This window comes from Colias eurytheme, chromosome 13, assembly GCF_061535395.1.
Source record: "Colias eurytheme isolate Ceu_HAF_F1 chromosome 13, ilColEury1 Martin Lab GWU primary, whole genome shotgun sequence".
NCBI lineage: Eukaryota > Metazoa > Arthropoda > Insecta > Lepidoptera > Pieridae > Colias > Colias eurytheme.
Genome location: NC_142992.1, coordinates 8,152,063 through 8,176,511, shown reverse-complemented (window position 1 = coordinate 8,176,511; position 24,449 = coordinate 8,152,063). Strand labels below are relative to the sequence as shown.

Here is a 24,449-nt window from a genome sequence, read left to right as displayed (position 1 = left end):
TGAACTCTCACTGATTTAAGAAAAGCAAACACGTGCTAAAGGCTGTAAAAGTTTATCATAATCCTGCTATATCAATAAAAATTCTTCATTGCTCTAAGCCAAGGAATACCGCTACTCTATATGAGATGTTTGTAAGTTTGTGCTATTTATAGTTTAGTAGTATTCTTATAGTTCTGTATACCTGAAGTCAAACTACTTACGCAAAATCTTAAATAAAATCTAAAAATATTAATAGACGTTTTCCCGCCTGAACTTGGTGAAAATGGCGCAATAAGAGTCAGCTGAGAATTGAGATGGTTTCATTGTCAAACCTATTATTCACTTGCGGGTCCTGGATGACTGCTATCACAATAATTGGTACAATGGATAAGATTACATTATGTATGAATACCTACCTATACTTTAGTCAAGTGAGTTTATTTGATATCATAAGATACATTGAATTATCATACTGATCAAGATATTTTTCTACTATTATTTACTACTTTCGTTCATGTAATGCTAAATTTATATTCTATATCTTCTTATATATAAAAATGAATCGCAAAATGTGTTGGTAAGCGCATAACTCAAGAACGGCTGAACCGATTTCGATAATTCTTTTTTTATTATATTCCTTGAACTCGTACTTCAAGGAATATAATAAAAAAAGAATTTTTTTATTATATTCCTTGAAGTACGAGGATTGTTCTTATGTAGAGAAAACGTAAACATGTACCACGGGCGAAGCCGGGGCGGACCGCTAGTCTATAATATAAAAATGAATCCTAAAATATGTTGGTAAGCGCATAACTTGAGAACGGCTGAACCGATTTCGTTAATTCTTTTTTTATTATATTCCTTGAAGTACGAGGATGGTTCTTACGTAGAGAAAACGTAAATATGTACCACGGGCGAAGCCGGGGCGGACTGCTAGTATTATATAAAACTGAAAGGTGACTGATATAGTGATCTATCAACGCACAGCCCAAACCACTGGACGTATCAGGCTGAAATTTGGCATGCAGGTAGATGTAAGGACGTAGGCATCCGCTAAGAAAGGATTTCCCGAAATTCTGGCGGGAACGGGGAAAAACGGGGATGCACGTTCAAAGTCGTGGGCGGAAGCTAGTAAAATGTAATAAGATACAATAAGATGCACACTAGAGAGATTTTTCATGAGGATAGAGATAGCAATTGATACGTTATTAGCTATATAAGACTTCAGGTATTTGTAACAGGTAGCATAACATCGGATTCAATGTATTAAACAAAAAATTTTTTGTATTATAGTAAACTGCTAACTGCTAAGGTAAATTGTTTGTATATGACTAGCAATTTATACTGACGTGATTATAGAAAATAAGTAGGGTTTTAAAATCTCTAACCAAGTCTGTAGTTAAATACCTCTAGATACTTACGTATACATTTTTATTGTACCTATTCTGTAACAAATTACAATTGAGTTCGAGATACAATGTGGTAACAAATTGTTTTTCTATCTGTAAATGGCAAGAAATCTAAATTGAAATCCTTATTGACAGATGTTATTAGTTTTACAATACTAAAAATGTTTCCATTATAAATGTAATGGCACGTTCAAAGTAATTGAGGGATTTTAGCACGAGGTTAATCCGTCTATTGCAACATAAGTGCATTTTGTATAATAAAAAGAGTAGGAACAGTAAATACTGCTGTAGACACAACCACAAACAACCTATTCTTCAGCTTACAGTTTACGTGCATTAACAAAACATTATTTATAAGCGCTCTACGTGAAAGTCCCAATGAACATAGCAAAAGCTTACATCATATATATTTTGGGCTACAAAGAAGGTACTAAATTGGCTTTGTAAAAACTTGTTTCGTCAGTTGAAGAAAAGGTGAACTCATAAAAAGAACAGCCAAACGATTTGATATCATGTAGATGAAAAAACATAATTAGATATTATGGTGTTCGACGTTCGTTGATCCACACACATCGGAATATATTTCCGACTTCCTGTAATGATCCGAATTTGTCATAGCCATATTTTACGGTCGGATTGAGACTGATCTCAATGTTATTACTTGACCTACAATAACTCAAGTGATACTTGAATTACAAAAACAATGCCAACAAGGTTGATATTTGCATTCTGCGGCTCTTAAACTTTTGTCCTTAACCGTCAAATGTATGTTAACTAATTGATTTTTATTGATAATCGTGAGAATTAAGGCTGCAGTCTAGCAAAATTGCGTTTTCAACAAGTTATTTGACAATTTTTTCCCGGCTAATGAAATGATAAACTGAATTTTTTTTCTTGTTTATCAATTAGTGTTATATACGCAATGCGCGTGAATTTTTTCACATTTATAAAGTTACTTTATGTTACCTTAATCAGGCCTTCAAGATAAGTCTCTTTCCCCCAAAGACATTTCGAGCTAAGTTTGTGCACTCACTACGTTGCAACCGATTACAATTTACACAATCTGATCAGCGCATTATTATCCTTATATAGTCGTTATTAAAAACTGCTGAATACAATTGCCGAAAAACTTATGATTTTCCTAATTAGAACGTTATAAATTCATTAAATTTCCCATTTTTTGCCTTACAAAATCTATTGATAAATACTGCTAAAAGTTATTTTTTCCATTAATTTATTCGAGTTGGTTGAAGACCAATGAGTATTAATCCTTTAAAAAAAATTTTTTTTGAATTTTGATAATTCTTTAAATATTAAAAAAATATTTAAAATAATTAGGAAAAATCCTAGCGAATTTCTTTAGTCGCGCTCCTTGGGCCGGAGCGTTCTGACGTGTGCTCTACGCTCGATTTTCCTTCATACCGAAGTGAAAGTTGCTCTACTTCATTAAATTTAATATTTTTGTTAATTGATTATTTTTATCTTAGTTTTGTGCAAATATTCGTATTTTTAAACATTTGATTTCGATATGGAAAATAAACGAAAAAAAATACGCGTGTAACTACTAGAAAAAAAATTATCTTCGAACATAAAGTTAATGAAACCAAATAGATTGCAAAGGTGATTGGCAACAATTTCTTTATTTTACGGGGTGTCAGTAAAGGGATGTATATTTCTTTAAAACTAAAGTAAGCTCATAAATTTTCTTATAATATTTTTTTTTTGAAGTTCCAAAAATGTTTATTTTTCGTTTGAGAAATACGAAATATAATATAAACTTATATTGAGAACTTGAACTTCCCAAGTTCATCCGGGGAAATCCCCATACGGGGAAAATGATTTGTTTACTCCAAAATTATATGCCGAGGTGTTTTAATTTTTTCTTCTAGTCATTTTCAACGTAGCGGCATGTTGTTTGATTATTAATTTTGTAACTTAAATACAGGATGTTGGTTTTATATTCTGATCTTACAGACGCGCTGACAAATTTAGTCCGCCATTTCTAGTTTAGTCCACCAACTCTAAGTACCAATATTAAAACGAATGGATTATCATCACATCATCAAAACTCAGATGTAATGGAAGATCACAATAACATAGAAAATTCAGTGGGTGTTGAGAACTAAACAAACACAAGTAACAGAGACGCGAAGAATAAAAAAAGAGGACGAAAACGATAATTCGTTGATGCTTTCCCTTTTCGACGTATTGTTAGGGTACATCACCAATCTGCAAAAAACAAAACTGATGATTCCCAATTGCTGATTAAAAATGAAAAACAAATAATCGACAACAGTGGTGAAAATTTGCTGATCACAATGAAACATCCTTCAGTGGTAGCAGATTTACTCATTTAAAATGTATCGGTGAACAGCGTAAAGGAGAGGAGGACAGGAAAACATTATGAATGTGGATGGTGGATTGTATACAGGGTGTAATCGTTAAGTATGTGCAGGCGATTATGACGTTATTATTGCAGGTATCAAAAAACTTAAAACTGGTATCGAAATTACTTTACCTAATGAGCAAAATGACAATAATAACTTTTTAAAAGTATAACGAGAAATATCTAAAAAAATTACTTTATACACTCCCATATCAAAAAGGGAAAATGGGACTAGTAGAAGTTAAATGTCTAATTCCGGCAAAAGACATGAATGCGGAAGATGCGGTTAAAAATAAAAAAATTAATATTTGAAATACAATGCAAAAAATAACACTTTTGAAATACAAATACGCAGACTGCTTCTGCTTCTGCAACTAAACGTTGCAGAAGCAGAAGTCTTCTTATTTGCTGTTTGGACTGGAGTGAATCATTCGTTAAAAATAGAATATATAAAAAATTATGTAACGTTTAGGCAAAATATTACATGGATGGATGGATATAAGATGGACCATTATCAAGATTTTACATAAATTGCCTACTGTCAGAATTGATTGATTCGAGACTTCAGCATTCGATGCCCATCAAGGACCCATCCTATATCATTCAAGCGATTGAAAAAAAAAGAGATAAATCCAGTGCAACCGATAAAGCATCAGAATGCTAGCAAAAGATTTATTAGGTTTATCAATATAAATCTATATATTATACATAATATAATAAATCTGTAGAAGACGCGAAGACCGACATCCGCGCGGACGGAGTCGCGGGCGGAAGCTAGTCAGAAATAAATATCTTTTGTTTTCATTTGCGTATTTTTCTATTTTATAATTTTTTAACACAAACATTACATTTTTTTTATTATATACTCCGTTTTATTAGTTAAACTGAACAACTTTCACTAAGAAACTTAGGTCGAAAAAAATGTATAGAGTTATGCATTTTGTATGGAAAGCTTATTTTTTTTATATTTCGTCCAAATTTCTTTGTAAAAGTTGATCAGTTATATAAACATGAAGTTGAAGATATCAATAGAAAGTATTCGCAAATTTTGTGTACTGATACAAAAAAATTACTCGGTGTAATTTTCACGAAAATTGTTTCAAATTGTCATTTTTGGTACTTATTACGAATATTAAATTATGCATACGAATGATTTAATTTTTAAAAATTAAGTGGAGCAACTTTCCCTTAGTACATTTGTATTATTTACATATAGGATGACAGAATGCATTTGTTTGCACTACTAGACCAAGCCCTTAAGAACAACACACATTAGTCTGAGTGTAGTTTTTTATACTGCGTTACTACTCTCTTATTATGAAAATATAATATTATCTATTTACGAAAATGTTTGACAGGCTTTTAATAAATGATTTATCAAAAACTAAATAAACTAATTACTAGCTTTCAGCACACGGCTTCGCCCGACTAGTCAGAGGAAACCCCACATAGAACTATGTGGGGTTCCTGTTCGATTTCCAAGATCAATATTCCGTCCTTTCTCAGTTTTTTTTTAACAAAATTTCATTCCAATCGGTTCAAATGTATGTTCTTCACGCCTCCACCGATGGGTTTGATTTTTTTTAAAGTAGAGCTTTCCAGTTGGTCTCGTTTAAAGATTATTTTATGTTCAGACGTCTTTATTTTCAATCACTGAACCCTTGCACGATAATAGAGGCTCTACGACCAGTTACAGAAAAGACAATTTAATTTGATGGTAATTTTTTTGTAATTTTTCTTTCTTCGTTTTTCGATCAATGTCTGAGGAACGCAAAAAAGCCTAGTCCTTTTCTAGTCTATAAAGGAAAATGTTTAATCCGGATTTAATATTAAATGTAAGAGTAACAATGCTATACATAAAAAATATAATCGTAGTGGTATTAGCACGCAACAAAAAGATTTACCTCTTAAAAACCTTTATGGAAAATCCTTGAGCCTATTCAAATTTAAATGGTGATCATTATTCACGTAAATGTCACTAATGGTTGTTTGTCTTCAACGTTTTTATTAAATGAAGAGTCACTCTGTTAAATAGGAATTGAATGTTGTTTATCAGGTTATAAAGACTATTGTTATAGATAAATAATTGTTATGAATAATCATCCGATTCACTGATGTTATCCAAACGTGTCCAAATATTGATAAATGGTCTATGATTATGAACATACTTTAGCTTATTGAATAACTTAACATTTGATTGAGAAATTAATTCATGTTTTATATTGGCATTTCTGCCAAGCTCTATGCATGACAAAGGCGTGATTTTGGTAAAAAAAATAAAACACAAAATACATTTACGTCGTAATCTTTATTACAGTTCCCGCTAGCGTTAGCCATGAATAAATTATTTGATGAACCGAGTCACTAACCGTCGTAAGGCATTCTCTATTACATTTTAAATGACGCTATATGGTTAAATACATTAGCTCGTCGATCACTACATGTTACCAAATAACTTGGTAGCGTTAAAATATACAATCGTCACACTAAATACAATAAACATGGACACGAACCGCTACTATGGAAACGGTAACAGATATTAGTTTATTTATCTATCTACGCGAGTGCCGCAACTCCCTCGGTGAGAAACATCGCTAACTATTCGCGGCCGCGGGCGTCGAGCGGGGGTCGAAGGGCGCGCGGAGACCGCGGGAGAGAGCCCGCCGAAGCCGGAACGCGAGCGGCGGACGTGCGTACAAAAATAAAAATTTTCCATCAGTCTTCGTTCTAGTTCTCGTCGTAGAGCGGCGTGGCGTCCCCGAGCGACATGGAGCGCGGCGACGTGTTGGTGTGCGGCGTGGAGCGTGCCGAGTGCGCGCGCGACGAGCGGCCCGAGCCGTGCGCGCGCGCGTCCCCCCGCGGCGTGGAGCGCGCGTCGCTCCGCGGCGTGGAGCGCGCATCCACCCGCGGCGTGCGGCCCGCGCGCGGCGTGCCCGCGGCGTCGCGCGGCGTGCCCGGCGTGTCGCGCGTGCGGTGCCGCACCCAGTCCTCGGCCGCCTTCTGCCAGTCGGACGGCTCCGTGTACGCGGGCGCCGCCTTGTGGCGCGGCACCACGGGCGTCAGGAAGTCGGGCTGGCGCGGCGTCGTCGCGAACGGCGTCATGTACGGCGTCTGCGCGGAGGGCGTGTACGGCGTGTTGATGTAGGCGGGGCCGGGCGTGTGCGCGGGCGTGTGGAAGGCGGGCGTGTGCGCGGCCGGCGTGTGGTACATGGCGGACGTCATGCCGCCGTGCGGCGTGCGCGGCGCGGGCGTCCTCTGCGCGGGCGTGCCGCTCGGCGGCGGCTCGCGGAAGTGCTCCTTGAACCATTTGAGCAAGCTGCCCAGCGAGTCGAACATTCTCTGCCTGAACTTGTATCCGTCCGGCGTCACCGACACGTACTCGTGCGTGCACTTGTTTCTGGGCAGATATGACAATAAGAATCTGCCCGGGTGGTTTTTAGCCGCCGAAATGATGTAATGAATCTTATTGGCGTTCTTAGATTTTTCCTCCTTGAGCAACTCTTCAGCCTTATCTCTCATGCCGCCGAGGGGCTTGTAATATTTGTACGCGATGAGATCTCTCGCGTGTCCCGCCATCGGAGTCACGTATCGTGCTATGATTTCATCCAAGTCTTCGAATTCCGACCCTTGTATCCAGAGACTGCGACCTATTTATACAAAAAATATGAGGTAAACATTATGAATCATAAAAAGCAAAGAGCAACACAAATGTTTGTCTATAAAAAGTTACAAACCCAGTGAGAATGCGTTTTCTTTGCCCTCCTCTCGAACATCAATATGTTGGCAAATACCTTCAGCAACTTTCCAAGTTACCGTGAGATGATCTGAACCCTACAATATAATAAAAAATACATTAATATTATGAATGACTGTATTAATTTTCAAGCATAATTATCGCATTAAAAGCTCAAAAGAATTGCGATAATATTACAAAGTACAAATCAACTTCAACTTATCTAAAATAAAAAAAAACACAAATAAAAATTCGCTACTATTGGATTTAGAAAAAAAGAATATGTATGTATGTAGTAAGAACATAGTAATACGATTTATCCGCACCTTACTACTCGGCCTCACAATGACCTCTCCTTGCGCCATCTTTTCCATCAGTTTCTCAGCCTCCACAAAAGAAATATTCCTGAACGACGGGTGAACTATAACTCGCTTCACATACTGCATCCGCTCCTTGGTTTGCTTGCTCTCCTTGTCCTTGCGTATGTCCTTTTCTTCTGTTTCTTGGTCGTAATACGGATCTTTTGACGGTCTGGTAAAGGTTACAATAATTATCTTATAACTGTTAGAAAATAAAGCAATAACAATATTAACGTTATTACAGCTTATTTGCGGAACTTCAGCTCGGTTCAGAACGTCGCAAAATTTGTTATCACAAATTAATGTTTTTTAAATTCTTATCAAAGTTAATTTTTAAACCGTTTGGAATACCAAAATTGTTATTTTTCATTTACATTATGCGTACTCTTTTTTTAACCCAAAACAAACAGCAAAAAAAATTCGACATCTTTAGGGTGCACTCACACACATCAGTCACCGTCAAGTCACCGATGACTGATCGGTGACGGTTTGTGTACGTATCCACAAACACCAGTCACCGTCATGTTGTCCGTCAGTCACGTCGCCGGTTTGACTGAATCATTGAACACATACATCAGGTTAGTCAGTGATTAGACGTGTGTCACGCTAGAGAACATGTAGCAATTATTGACGGTAGCACGACGCTGACTGAACTGAGACGTGACGGCACCGGGTGAGTGGGGATAAAAGTATGATACATGTATGGAAAGATTATTTGACGTGCCTGACCGGTGACGTCACTGATAGATTTCGTGCCGGCGACTGTCGTGTGGGAACAGAGTCATACTAGAACTATTGATACATATTTTTTTTTAATCCTGTCCGGTGACGTGCCGTGACGGTGACTGATGTGTGTGAGTGCACCCTTAACCGGTAACATAAAAATTGTTGACTCCAAATAATTTTTTATCTCATTTCCATGCACTTATTACTAGCTTATACGCAACAAACCTCCACTCATTATTCTTATCCAATAAATCGGACGACTTCGACGAGCAGTCCACGGAGAACCGTTCCACGTCTATCTTGAGCACTCTACAGTGTATCGTCTGTCCGATGCGCACGCGCTCCGTCGGATCCGTCACGTGTCGGTCGGACAGGTTCTTGATGTGTATGTAGCCGGAGAGCCCGTTGTCGAGTCGGATCCGGACGCCCGTCGCTTGGCCCGGACACGCGCCCGCGTCGAAGTGGTTCCATACCTGGGTTTAAGAGATTTTCTTTATAATAGCAATATTTTCAAATTATTAGAATGTAGCTTGCAAATAGAAAATTAATAAGGTATTAACAATATACAGAAGAGATGTTTTCGGAGACAACTGAAATTTGTACCTACTTGAAATACAAATAATTGATTAGATAAAGTTGTAATGGATGCACTTATAAAAGTGCATGTTATAATGCGCGGATATTTTTATTTATAAAAAATATTTTTAGTAGCTGCTAATTTAATTGCACTGAGATATTTTGATTAAAATCTAATGTAATAATGTGTGAAAATCTGGTAATTAATTGATTACGAAAAATTGGCAAAACTAAAATTGTGTACTTTAGTCAGGCAAAGTTTTTCAAAACGCTATAAGGTACATTTATATGTACACAGTCACAAATAAAAACAGATTTCATATTTACCTCAGATAATTCAGGGAAGTCATTCTTGTGACAGAAGGGACACTCCCACAGACCAGTCTCATCATTTCTTACAGGGTTAGCTTGATCCAACATTTCTCTTTGTGGTTTCCTATGAGTTATCCCAACAACAGTGGCTAACACCATTTTGCCAACATAGAAAGTTTCAGGCGATTCCTTCGTTAATATATCGAACAATTCTTCAGGTGTCGGCGATCGATATGGCACCCTAAGGTCCTTATACCTAGAGTTCAATTCTGCACGAATATCGTATAGTGTTATGCTCTTATTACCGAAACCTTGTCGTTCTAATTCTTCAGCGAACGCGTCCAGATCTAGGTCTTTTAACCTTTCAGGTGCTTCGAGAATTTCTTCCAATGCTCCAGCAGGATTTGCATCTTCATCCTCATATTCCAAAGCATCCACCGCCATTTTTCTCGCCCACTCATACGTTTCTGGATGCACTCTAGAACCGTCTAGAACTTCTATATATGCTTCCGTACTGTCGCCAAGACTATTCGTATCTATTTTGATAAACCCTGAACAATTGATGAACACTTTAGGTCCCATGTGACATACTGTGACTAATTGCGTTCGATTTTCCAGCTTTTGATTTGTTTGCTTGAACAGTTTGATAAGCGCTTGTGCTTTTCTTGGTCCAAGACCGCACACAAACTGTAGTAATTCCGTTCCTCGACCAGTCAACACGGCTTCATTGACATCCACACCAACTTCATTAACCCTGTTCACAAATTCTAATTCGATTCCTTCAAGTAGATCCTCTTTATTCAGTTGGTCTTGTAGCGTATGGTATCGTAGACAAAGAATTTCCTCGTCTGGTCCACAGAGCTGTGAAATTTCCATGAGAGGATCTTGCAATAAGCGCGCTTGGCATATCGCTTGTCTGAGTATGTCGGGATATTCTCTGAAGTCATTCTAAAACAAATATTCAAGTTGTAGAAAGAATGTGATAATTTTTCGTTATATTGTAAGATGCTTAATTCTTTAAAAAAATATTTGATTATAAACACATGATAATACACATTTTACTCAAACATTTTTTTTTAAATCAAATACGACTTGTATAGCAAACAATTACTCACCTTTCCTCGTATGCTGTTGCTGTAAATTTTGCTGACGTGATTATCAGCAATTTCTATGGGAATTCTAGGGAACTGTTCGTCTTCAATCAACTGCTGTATGCATTCGGACACGTCGGCCTTAATATTCAACGCCTCTCGAGACTCACCGCCAATTACAATTACGTGAGGTTTTTTGCGTAGAATAAATCTGTAAGAATTAAAGTGAACCTTTTTTATTTATTATATGCAATCACCTTACTCTTTTTATATTAATTTTAAGTTTATTTCATAATATTTACAAATACAATTTAAATCTATTACATTTTTAAATAAAATTTTCAGACTTTCGTCAAATTATACACATGCATAAAAATGCATGTTGACTTAACAACAGTTACCATCAGGACACAGGCATCAGCTGCAGCGCGGCGGTATCTACGCATTGCATAGCTACCAGATGCGTAGTACGCAGCTTAGACAACAGTACATCATATATAGGTAACTATTGGTGTTTCAAGTCCGCAATGGCGTTGCTTGCGCAACTTTGTTTGCAATATATCGTAGGTGACTGTACGGATACACGCACATGCGCAGTACCCACTGCACTACAGACACACACGCACCTGCACAGTGCACACTACACTGCGGACACACACGCACATGCGCAGTGCACACCACAGAACATATAAAAGAGGTTAGAAAGGCATTGTAGGCGGGGCAGACGCACCAAGGATATGAGCACTGCTCACATCATCATCATGCGTATGATTCGTTCCATTTTAAATCGCGTGATCGCGCGGCGCTATGATTGGCTAGATTTGAAATTGCAAATATGTGCGTAAGCGGACTTGCGCGGACTTGGCCACACCCACAGGTGACACCAGTTCTTATAGGAACGGCGAATTATTGCCATTCTAACCTCTTTTATATGTTCTGTGGTGCACACTATACTCCCCACACACACACACACGCACCTGCGCAGCGCGGTGAGGTCGCCCTCCTTGTTGCGGCGCTCGATCGGGTCCCACGCGTTGCGGCGGCACAGCAGGTGCGGCAGGCGCAGGTGGTCGGCCACTTCCCCCCCACCAACTACTGCGCACGCGAACGCGCACTGCGACCGCTCCGGGACGTACGCTATAGACACCACGCGGACACCTACCGAACACATATGACGTGTAATAACTGTACGAACAAGGTATATACATCAACAAATAATTTTAATTTCACCAAAACTGTTCTTTAATGAAAATCTATAAACCAGCGCTATTAATTACTTACTACAAACTAACAAATGATAAAAACACAAATAATAATTTAACCCCGGAAAATTCGTATTTGCTAGCAATAATGATAACAAAATTTGTATAAACGAAAACAATTAATTATTGTTCTGAAAGACAGCAATGCAATGCTTCCAACAACCATAACTAGTTCCGCATTGTACTAATATTCATTTTAATTTGATTATCAGGCAGATAATTCTACTAAATATAAAGATATTATTATCGAAGTTCTAGACATAACCAACTATTCAACCATCTTGAAATAAGACAAAAAAGTTCAAATTTCCTTTGATTTAACTCAGGCTTTCGACGCTGTATCTATTTTTATTCCTTTTATCTAAGTTAGAAAATTTGGAATCCGTGGTGGTGCACGTCTAGATCTTTTATATAGAGAATACCTTACCAGTATAACGCAGAGCATTAAAATTAATAATCTTATCAGTACTCATAACCAGCACCTACTTGGCGTGCCTAGGGTGTAAGGACTGGGCAAGCCCAAATTTTTCAAAATGTTTGATGGGTACCCTTTTCATTAATAAGATACCTACCTAGGTATACTGTGTAATTATGTTCGTTATAAAACTTATAAAAAAACGTGAACATATTAACTACCTACATACCGAATCAAATCTTTTAAATTTTCACGCGCGCCCGCAAACAGTTTAGTCAAACGTTTATTATTAAAATCGATAAATTATATAAAACTGTATGACATTATATTATTAATAAAATTTTACAGATCATTTATATTCTAATTCAAAACGCCAATCTTTCTGAAGGAAAGATTTTATAACATCGGAATTATAGAAAGTAGGTGTTTGTTTTAGAATTCAATTACCTAACAGCTACTTTTCTATGGCAATTATTGATACCTAATACAGAAAGGCGTTCTTGGCCAAATAAATACTTATACGTATTTCTTAATAATTAATACGTACATACCTATGAATACGATTTAACGATGAGAAAGCACGCTCCGTGGAAGAACTACTACCTATTTACTAGCAGGAATCGTAACTACCAAAATATGTGCAAGTTTCAACAGCTGGGGAAAGGCTTCTTCTAAGCAATTCTCATTCATGAAATCGTTCGTAAACATTACAATTAAAATTTCGTTTATGTGACTATGTACTAGTTTCGGTAATGCACAAATCGGGAGTTGGTTTTGATGAAGAAATTAATTGTTTTTCAGTAAAGTTTAATGATTTTACCTTTCCCCCGCTGAGCACAAAGCAAACCACTACAATTTACAACACAATCTGCTGTCGCGACACTTATTTTACAACAAAATTCGAAAAACTTAACCTAAATTACACCGGTATATTCACCCGCTCAAACAAACTATAATTTAACAATAATATTCACGACGTTCGTTCGCGCAATCGTAACTATCTTCACACTGTTAAAGCCGGGCATTTTTTCCCTTAGAAATTGCTATAGAGTTCTATAGCTAGGTATGTATCTACTCCGACGAAATTTCATACGTTAGAAGAGATGAGCGCAAAGCCCGGTAAAAGCCCACGCGTGCAAGCGAGACACCGCACTGTTTATAATCCATCGAATTTAGGTTGTAACGTCCAAATAAAAGGTACGACCTTATTCCGATAGGAAGAAGGATGAAATTAAAAAGTTTACTCGAATTCGTCATTATTTTATGCTAGGCGTATTATACATATATTATATTGTAGGTGAGTTTTCGGGGGGCGCTAATGCTCGCGTCCGTAGGTGTTAACACTTGATTCCCTACACGTGCCCCCTGGGTTGTGCAAAACGAGCATTCTTATTCTGGTGGGAGACTTTATGTCGTGGCTAGTTACCACCCACCTGACGACGCCATGCCGCCAAGCGATGACGTTCGTTGTCGTGTTCCGGTGTGAGGTCTGGTGAAACCATTTGGGATGATAAATGTATTGGATAATTTGCTTTACGTCTGTGAGTCGAATCCAGTGGCATAGTATTTCGTCACCGGGTGTCTAGATGTGGAGGGTAGCGGGATCCGAAGAAACGGTTAACCGCTGGCCGACCGCAGGTTGTAGGGGGCCCAATTAGCGGGTTAGCCACCCGTGAAAGGCTGCCCCGCCGCCTGTGTATAATCCTGAGTTGGCTCCAACGTGCCGGTTGGCGACCGGACGAGAGGACCCGTTGGCGATATTCAGGGGGTTTCGGGCGTCCCCGCAGTCTCCAATCTAGACTCCCATAAGTGTACAAATCTTTGCTCACTTAGGAGGCACTATTCGTGAAGCCGAATCCAATTACTATTTATCTCCCCGCCTATTCTTCGTCTATTCCAAAAAACAACATGAAAAAGGTCCATAAAAGTAGTAAGTTTCCACAGCGGCTGCACATCCTCTCTTTAACAGTGCACCTCTCAAATATTCGAGGTCTGCACTCCAATCTCTCCGCAGTCCACCACCATCTCGAGACAGAAAAGCCTCACTTACTATTTCTCACGGAGACTCAGATAAAGTGTCCAGCTGACGCGACATACCTCATGTACCCCGGTTATGCTCTTGAATACAACTTTCACCTCAAGGCAGGCACATGTGTTTATGTCCGCGATGACATTTGCCTATTGCGTCTCCGTCACCTTGAAGAACCCAGTTTCTCTGTCCTATGGGCCCTCGTCGATACAGGCTGTGAAAAAATTGTGTATGCATGTGTTTACCGATCGCATAGCGGAAATTCTGAGACAACTCGTCTATTCAATTACCTCAGTGAAGCAGCAGACCGCACACAGACACTATACCTTACAGCCCAACTCGTCTTTCTGGGAGATTTTAATGCGTGTCATGCAGACTGGTTGTACCCATTCCAGAAGACTGACCATGCTGGAAAAGAGACGTTTAACTTCGCCACATCTTTCAACCTTTACCAGCTGGTGAATGAAGCTACTCGGGTCCCGGATATAGAAGACCACACGGCCAACTGTCTTGACCTTCTTCTGACAACTGAACCAGACCGATATGTGGTTACGGTTTCCGCTCCTCTGGGATCTTCCGACCACTGTCTGGTAAAGTCAGTGTCGACATATTCTCCTCCAGACAACACAATAAAAGGAAGAAAAAGAATATGGAGATACAAGTCAGCTGATTGGGACGAGATGCGTCACTTTTTTGCATCATATCCCTGGCGGCAAGTATGTTTCTCCTCCACCGACCCGTCGAAAGTTGCAGACGATGTTGCCGACGTCATCCGTCAGGGAATGGAATATTACATTCCATTCTCTGACGTTCTCGCGGTTGACAAAGCTAGACCATGGTTCAACAAGGAATGTAGACATGCTGATCATGTTAAACAGAACGCCTTCAAAGCATGGGTCGATGCACGCACTCGCAAATTACCCGATATTGGTGCAAAAAAGAGATCCTTCAATAGAGCCGCCAAGTTATGTAAAAAAGTTTTGAAAAAAGCTCGACATGAACATATCCGACGGACAGGTGAAAAGCTTGCTAAGTATCCACCCGGTAGCAAAGCTTTTTGGTCTCTAGCAAAAGCTATTGAGTCTAACTTCTCTCAGTCTTCACTTCCACCACTCATGAAGCCCGATGGTAACCTGGCTCATACAGCAAAAGAGAAAGCCGATGTTCTGGCCTCACTCTTTGCTAAAAATTCACATCTCGACGATACCAATTTAAGTCCACCGATCATACCCCACTGCGGCTCGCACATGTCAAAAATTAGTATTACCCACAAAGAAGTATTAAAAATTATGCAAAATCTAGATGTGAATAAAGCCAGTGGACCCGACGGGATTCCTGCGGTGGTTTTGAAGACCTGTGCACCTGAGTTGTCTCCTATTCTGACACGCCTATTTCGCCTTTCCCTTTCATCTGGAATTGTACCTAAAGCTTGGAAGCTTGCCAACGTGCAGCCAGTGCCTAAGAAGGGTTGTCGTTCTGACCCGTGCAATTACCGTCCAATTTCAATCACGTCCTTACTTTGTAAGATTATGGAACGTGCATTGAACTATCGACTCCTCGCGTACCTAGAGGCCAACGATCTACTGAACGATCGGCAATACGGTTTCCGCCCTAAAAGATCAACTGGCGACCTCCTAGTACACGCAACGCACCTATGGGGAGAAGCCATTGAGAACCACGGTGAAGCATTAGCTGTATCATTGGATATCTCGAAAGCTTTTGACAAGGTTTGGCATGAATCCCTTCTAAGCAAGCTCCCATCTTACGGCTTACCTCCAGACCTCATAGCTTGGATAGCCGACTTCTTGAGGGAACGATCTATTCGGGTAGTCATCGACGGTTGCTCGTCTGATCAATTGGCAATAAACGCCGGCGTACCTCAGGGGTCTGTTCTCTCCGCAACTCTCTTTCTGATACATATAAATGACCTTCTCCAATCAAACATCTTTGGGTATGCGGACGATTGTACAGTTGTGGAGAGATACCTGTCAAATGCTCGTGCAACTAGTGTTACCATCCAGAACGAGAGAGAGGCCATGGTGCAGCGAATAAACCAGACTCTACAAAAAGTGTCTCAATGGGGATGGAGGTTTGGTAATAATTCACTGTCGGTAGTTCTAACAGTTTTTAATAAACCAGTCAGACTCCACACTCGTTGTTTCATTGACGTTCCATTGGCGACGAGTCGGAACTACGCGTGACGTGAGTAAAGTGTTGTGAACATGCCTATAGGGAAATTGGAGCCGTTTGATGTTAACTCCAAACAATGGCCAGCGTATATTCGCCGTGTGAGACAATTCTTATTGTTGAACGAAATCAGAAATGAATTGCAAGTGCCATTACTAATTACTGTTGTGGGAGAGACAACATATGCACTAATGTGCGATTTATGTTCGCCGGAGCATCCCGAATCAAAGTCGTTTGAAGAGCTCGTTGACCTCGTGAGACAACACCTAGAACCACAGCGTTCTGAGATAGCCGAGCGCCATGTTTTTCGCTTACGTCGACAACTCGTCGGCGAGCCGCTCACAGAATATTTACATAATTTAAAACATTTGGCGACTACGTGCAATTTCGGCAGCAATTTAGAAGAGAATTTACGTGACCAGTTCGTTTCTGGATTGGCGAGTGAGGCGATGCGATCGCGAATTTTTGCCGAAAAAGACATAAATTATAAACAGGCCGTGGAGCTGGCTCTGGCCTTGGAGGCGGCGGAACGACACGCAGAGGTGAGCGCAGCCCCGAGCGCAGCAGGCGTGGGCGGCGGCAGCGGGTCGGCGGCGGGCGAAGGCCTGCACCAGGCGAGCGTACGGCGCTCGCAGCTTCGCGGGGCCGCGCGCCCGCCCGCGCAGCACGGCGGCGGCGGGAGCGGCGCGGGCGGCGGGGCAGGCGGCACCGGCCGCTGCTGGCGGTGTGGGAGGCCGCACCGGCCGGATAAGTGCCGGTTTGCTAATTATAATTGTGATGAGTGTGGTGTGCGTGGCCATTTAAAAAATATGTGTAAATCCGTGAGTGGCAAAGGGCGGGCGAACGCCCGACATAATTACGTGAGTGACGATGAGCGAGACGAGGAATTTTTCAACATCCAAGTGGACGGTACAGGTGACCAACCTTATTTAGTTATGGTTAAAGTGGATGGACGTCCAATCGAGTTCGAAGTCGATACCGGCAGCCGAATTTCGACCATAAGCGAAGATTTTTTTAGGCGTAATTTTTGTAATAAAACTGTATTATCTAATAATATAAACATACGCAGTTATGTCGGTTCGACGATAAACTCGCTTGGATTTATTAATGTAAATGTAACCCTCGGTAAGGTCTCCGTGTATAATTGTAAACTTTATGTAATTAAGAACGGGGGACGTCCTTTGTTAGGCAGAGAGTGGGTACGCGCTCTTGGAGTTAAAAATATAGCCATAGATTTACAGGAAATTAATGTGGATGTAAAGAGCGATCCATTTGTGAGTCAATTAATGTGTGAATTTCCGGAGGTGTTTACGGATAAGTTAGGAACTTGTAAAAAAACAATAACGTTATATGTAAAGGATGAGAAGCCCGTATACGTGCGCGCGCGACCCGTGCCGTTAGCACTGCGCGCTCGCGTTGAGAGCGAGCTGGCGCGGTTAGAGCGAGAGGGAATTATTTACCGTGTTGAGTCATCCGATTATGGGACGCCGATAGTACCCGTGGTTAAAGAATGCGGCGATATAAGAATTTGCGGTGATTATAAAATTACTATAAATCCGATTCTTAAGCGTGATCCATATCCACTTCCTCGGATCGAGGAGTTGTTCGCTTCACTGAGTGGGGGAGAAGAGTATTCAAAAATTGATTTAAAACATAGTTATCAACAATGCTTGTTATCGAATGATTCACAGCGTTATACGGCTATAACTACGCACGTCGGTACATTTGTATATCGTCGCACGCCATTCGGTTTGTCGTGTATCCCGGAGAAGTTTCAAAAGATCATGGAGGAAACCCTTCGGGGTGTTCCAAATACCGTTGTATTCTTGGACGACGTCTGTGTTACCGGGGTGGATAGGAAAAGTCATTTAAGAAATTTACGTACAGTATTAGAACGGTTACGGGCTATGGGTTTTACTGTTAAATTTGAAAAATGCAGTTTTTTACAAAAAAGTGTAAAATATTTAGGTTTTATCATCGATAAAACAGGATTACGTCCCGATCCAAATAAACTAGCCGCTATTACAGAGGCCCCGAGGCCCCAGAATATTACACAATTAAAAAGTTTTTTAGGAATGTTAAATTATTATGGGAAATTCATTGCAAATTTAAGCATTATGTTACAACCCTTGCATGCACTTTTAAAAAAAGACATCGATTGGACATGGGATTCGAGATGTGAGGAGGCTTTTATTGCAGCTAAAAATGCTCTCACCTGTGATAAAGTATTAGCGCATTATGAAGACGGTCGGGAACTCATGTTGTCAGTGGACAGCAGTGCGTATGGGGTGGGCGCGGTCCTGGCGCATCGCTACTCAGACGGGAGTGAGCGCCCTATCAGCTGTGTTTCACGGTCGCTCAATTCGGCGGAGCGGAATTATAGTCAGTTAGACAAGGAGGCGCTCGCGATTTATTTTGGGGTAATTAAACACCATCAATACTTGTATGGGAGATCGTTCATATTGCGTACCGATCATCAACCCTTATCACATATTTTCGGTAAAAAGGGTGGAATACCACAAACAGCTGCAAGCCGCTTACAAAGGTGGGCCGTGCGTTTATCAGCCTATGACTTCAAGGTAGAATTTGTGAGATCTTGTGAGAACGGTCCCGCGGATGCGTTGTCTCGTCTGCCCCTTCCGTGTGAGCGGAGCCCCACGGAAGCGTTAAGTTATGTAGATTTAGTTAAAGATTCATTGCCTGTAAGTTTTAAAGATATTGCGGCGGAGACATATAAAGATAAATTATTATGTAAAATCAAAGGATATGTTTTGTTTGGATGGCCGGCTCGCGCCAGCTGTGAGGAGGAGCAGGCTTATTTCGCACGTAAGGACGAAATCATACACGAATTGGGGTGTCTGATCTTTAAATACAGGCTTGTTGTTCCACCTCCGCTACGCGCGAGGGTCCTGGAGGAAATTCACCAAGGGCATTTAGGAGTGAACAAAATGAAAAGTCTGGCTCGTAATTACGTTTATTGGCCTGCTCTGGATGCAGATATAGAGAATTTGTGTCGATCTTGTGAGGCATGTCGAGTGGTTCGGGACGCTCCGCCACACGCCACTTTACATCCTTGGGAGTTTCCCCTAGGGCCCTGGCAAAGGGTTCATGCGGATTTTGCTGAATGTGGGGGTGTAAAATATTTTATATTAGTTGACGCTTTCTCGAAATGGATTGAGGTGATTGCAATGAAACGAACAGACACTGAATCCACGGTGTCAGTGTTGAGGTCTATCTTTGCTAGATTCGGATTACCGTCACAGCTAGTTACTGATAATGGCCCCCCGTTCTCGTCTATAGATTTTAAAACTTACTGTAATAAAAATTGTATACAACATGTAACGTCGGCACCGTACAGACCACAAGGTAATGGGGCCGCGGAGAATGCGGTTAAGACGGTAAAGAAGGTAATTAAAAGGGCTATTTATGAAGGCGAAAATATTTCTAAAGCACTGTCGAAGTTTTTATTTCAATATCGTAACGTGGAGCACGCCACGACTAAAGTTTCGCCGGCCGTAGCGCTTTTAGGCCACCGTCTGCGCGGTCGCTTAGACGCGTTACGTCCGGACGTCGCTGCAGAGGTGCGCACGGCACAGCAGCGGCAGATGGCTAACAAGGGAGGTCAGGATAGGAATTTCGAGAACGGGGATCCCGTACTTGTACGTAGTTATTCCAGTAAGTCGCCTAAATGGGTCGAGGGTAATGTGACGCAAAAGACCGGCCCGGTTTCTTATAAGGTGAAGGTTGATGACGGGGTCGAATGGCGTAGGCATCAAGATCAAATTATTTCACTGGATAGCGGGAACCGTAAAAGTCGATTCTCTTTATCCCGGCCGAATTTGAATAAATCGACTGATTGTGCCCCCGCAAGCTATGGTGCTGACGGGACATGTGCTGATGTGGCGGAGGAGGAGGAGGCGGACCAGGACGCGACCGATAAGGATACAGGTAAATCGACCGCAAATTCAGTCACGCGCTCCCCCACCCCTCCTCCTGACGGTGCATCCGCTCGAGCTGTACGAGCTTACGAGCGTTCTCGTAAGTTGTTTAGTAACGAGTAAAAAAAAATTAAAATGTTAAGTTTGTTAAGTTCTTGTTATTTAAAGTTGTATTTTGTATTCAAATATGTATGTATTTTAAAGAGGGGAAAAATGGAGGGTGGTTTGGTAATAATTCACTGTCGGTAGTTCTAACAGTTTTTAATAAACCAGTCAGACTCCACACTCGTTGTTTCATTGACGTTCCAGGGGAGATGCAAACTTAGTGAAGTTTAATGCTGCCAAAACACAGGCGTGTCTTTTTTCTGCCAAAAGGAGTCCGCTCACCTTAACTCCCTCTTTCCGCGGTGTGTCGATAGAACTAGCCGACAACTTAGAAATGCTTGGAGTTTCACTATCGCCAACCCTCAACTTTGGCCAGTTTATTACGTCCAAAGCTCAACTCGCAGCTAAAAAACTTGGCATACTAGCTAAGGTGCGGCAGTATTTCACATCTGAACAGCTTCTAACTCTTTATCAAGCTCAAGTTCGATCTTGTGTGGAATACTGCTGCCACCTCTGGGCAGGCACCGCCAAATGTCACCTCGAAGTTCTTGATGCTATGGAACGTCGTGCCAAGCGAATTATAGGAAACGACCAGCTTTTCGAAAACCGGCTTCAGAGCCTTGGTCATCGCCGCAAAATCGCCAGTCTCTCAGTTTTCTATCGACTCCATTTCGGGGAATGTGCAACTGAATTGCATGGCCTTATCCCAGCTTCCCCTTTTTTCCTAAGGACGTCCAGGCGTACGGCGGGATACCACCCTTATCTGGTAGAAATGCCGACTGCACGCACAGCACGCTTTGCGTCTTCCTTCTTAATGCGAGCTGCCAAAGAGTGGAATTCTCTGCCGGCGTCCATCTTTCCAGAGAAGTATAACATGGGAATTTTCAAGAGACGAATTAACAGGCACTTTCTAGGCGGGCGTGACTTACCACCTTAGATCTCGTCACCACTTTCCATCAGGTGGGACTGGGGTCAAACGTCCACCTATCTAAGTATAAAAAAAAAAAAAAAAAAGAGTTTTCATTGAATTCGGAGCAGATTATGAATTGCTCATTGCGCGCGAATATTCAAACGTGAATATAGGTATTTTTCTGTCTCGTAGCGAATTTCTAAGGCAAGCCGGGCTTTTGTGTCCCTTCGTCCAGCATACTCACCACAACTCACCATGGAATCCTGATATTTCATGAATGTCAAAAAACTGTTCTGAAATAGTGCTAAATAGTGCCCAAAGGAAAAAAATAGTGCTCTTGTACTTGCGAAGTTATAGCCATAGTTCGATGAGTATGCTGGACGAAGGTTTCGCCCAGCATACTCACCTCCGTCCGGAGAATCTGTATCCGCTTCAAACATAATTCATACTTCAAAAAATAGTTCCCAAATAGTGCCAAACGGTGCCCAAAAAGAAAAAACAGTGCTCGAATAACTTCGGAGTTATAGGCTTCGTTCAGTGAGTATGCTGGGCGTAGGTTCTACGCCCAGCATACTCACCTCAGTGCGCGAATATCGAACGAGCTATAGGTATAATTTACGTCTCAAAAAATTGTACTTGAAATAGTGCCCAATATCAGTCCAATTTTTGCTTGACTTTTGACTTAGAAAAACATTAAATTTTAATGTAAACTTCTACATACTAACGTAAAATGGGGTACAGTCGTCGACACATGTTTTTGGACAAAAATATTAAACTTTCTAATTGTAGACTTCATGTTATTGGAAATAATTATGGTATTTTCTCACATGTCAAAAACTTTCGATTAAATGCATTATTATATATTTTATAAATAATAATAAATGAATGAAACTTTAAGCGTAAATGAAGTCTATTACTTCATTGCATTGTGTGTTTGTCTGAATAAAAACAGTCATTTGCAGCCAATAAAATTAATATCTTGAAAAATTGTAAAAAGGAAATTATACAGTTTCTTTTTGTATAAGTATATGTTGCAGGCAAAACTTATAACCAGTCAAAACTAGTACTGTGACATAGTTATACAAATTTTTAAAACTCTTTCCAATAGTTTCATCAATGAAAGGTTTAGCAATAAAAAACATTTTTAATTACTTACGTTATTTATTACTATTTAAAGGGCCAAAGTAATCAGAATTCTAGTTAACTAGTTCACAGCTTTTGTTAACATTCATAATATAATCAATGTAAATAGAAAAAATTGTAGTTTTAATATTGTATATAATATACATATAAAAAAATGTTTAGCGTCGCGGGCGCCGCGCGTCGTAAGCCCCATACCTATTGACCGTACGTGCATCCATTACTGCCACACTATATTGAACTTTATCACATGAGGAATACAGGTCAATTTCGTAAACGTTGTGGTACCGTCCTTGATCCGGAAAATGATTATTTTGAATAATTTTGTCAGTTGTAATGTAAGCATTAATAACAGCAACTTTATTTTTCATGCATGATTTACTTCATTTGATATCTTAATCCTTCAAGCGCCGTGATCTAGACAAATATATAAAATCATTGTTCCTAGCTACCGGGGTCCCATGCGACGCGCGAAGGCTTAATCATATTATTATAAAGTATTATTAAAATAATGTGTAATTAATAATATTGCGATTCTAAAGTAAATACTCCCTTACATAGACAATATAACAAAACAAATAATTTACACAAGACAAAAATTGTTAGAAAGAAAGTTAATAATATTGTATTCGACTGTACTCAATGTAATGTATGTAGAAGTTTACAATCAAATTTAATGGTTTTCTAGGTCAAAAGTCAAGCAAAAATTGGACTGATATTGGGCACTATTTCAAGCACAATTTTTTGAGACGTAAATTATACCTATAGCTCGTTCGATATTCGCGCACTGAGGTGAGTATGCTGGGCGTAGAACCTACGCCCAGCATACTCACTGAACGAAGCCTGTAACTCCGAAGTTATTCGAGCACTGTTTTTTCTTTTTGGGCACCGTTTGGCACTATTTGGGAACTATTTTTTGAAGTATGAATTATGTTTGAAGCGGATACAGATTCTCCGGACGGAGGTGAGTATGCTGGGCGAAACCTTCGTGGCTTCGTCCAGCATACTCATCGAACTATGGCTATAACTTCGCAAGTACAAGAGCACTATTTTTTTCCTTTGGGCACTATTTAGCACTATTTCAGAACAGTTTTTTGACATTCATGAAATATCAGGATTCCATGGTGAGTTGTGGTGAGTATGCTGGACGAAGGGACACGGGCTTTTCGGCTTGTATGAACGTACCGCCACTGCTCATAACTGATGTGTCTGTACTATATGGTGTTCCACAAGGCAGTGTTCTTGGACCATGTCTATTATTAGTATAGATCAATGATCTGTGCCTGCTGATGCCTTTTCAATATATTTATATAGATATAGATATTGAATATCTTGTTTAAACATTAGTTGTGTCAATAGAAAGAAGCAAAAAGTTGTAATTACGTCGTTTTGTTTTGCATTTTATTTCAGTCTAACATATTGAATCTTATGTACAGTATTCTTTATATTTTACACATTTTAGTTATAATCGTATGATATTTTTTTAAATGTTAACGTACGAATAGTGATGTTATAATTTGTAATTTATTAATTAAAATATTAAAATCTTACCATTAGACGCATCCCATTCGTCATCATCATCTTCTGAAATACGCGATTCATATGGAGCAACTTTCAACCAATCATAGAGACGTCGTCGACAGCACCTACGAAACACTAAGGATTTAAGAATACTGAAAAATATTGGAAAATATAAGCAGTATGTATCTAAAATCTAGAATATATCTCGATTTTTAATGTTAAATTTAGTAGTGTTTTTTTTTTTTTTTTTGAAACAGCAGTAAGTACTGATAAAAATACAGAACGTTTCTCGAATTCAATGAAGACAAAATTCTTATAAATAGAACTTAAGCTGATTTATGCCTGAAAACAAAATGTTCAACTTGATGTTT

At 39.9% G+C, this 24,449-nt stretch overlaps 1 protein-coding gene across 1 annotated transcript in view; it reads right to left on the bottom strand.

Moving 5' to 3' along the window:
* Positions 1-6,063: 6,063 nt before the first annotated feature.
* The window catches only part of Spt6 (transcription elongation factor Spt6), a 31,050-nt gene continuing 12,664 nt past the window's right edge, over positions 6,064-24,449 (bottom strand). Inside the window, exons 17-24 of the mRNA XM_090109129.1 lie at positions 24,109-24,203; positions 11,549-11,729; positions 10,596-10,782; positions 9,496-10,428; positions 8,818-9,065; positions 7,834-8,038; positions 7,509-7,605; positions 6,064-7,421 (exon numbers count right to left, since the gene is read on the bottom strand). Of these exons, the coding sequence (XP_089965255.1) occupies positions 6,502-7,421; positions 7,509-7,605; positions 7,834-8,038; positions 8,818-9,065; positions 9,496-10,428; positions 10,596-10,782; positions 11,549-11,729; positions 24,109-24,203 (2,866 nt within the window). The 3' untranslated portion in view covers positions 6,064-6,501. The remainder of the gene's footprint in view (positions 7,422-7,508; positions 7,606-7,833; positions 8,039-8,817; positions 9,066-9,495; positions 10,429-10,595; positions 10,783-11,548; positions 11,730-24,108; positions 24,204-24,449) is intronic.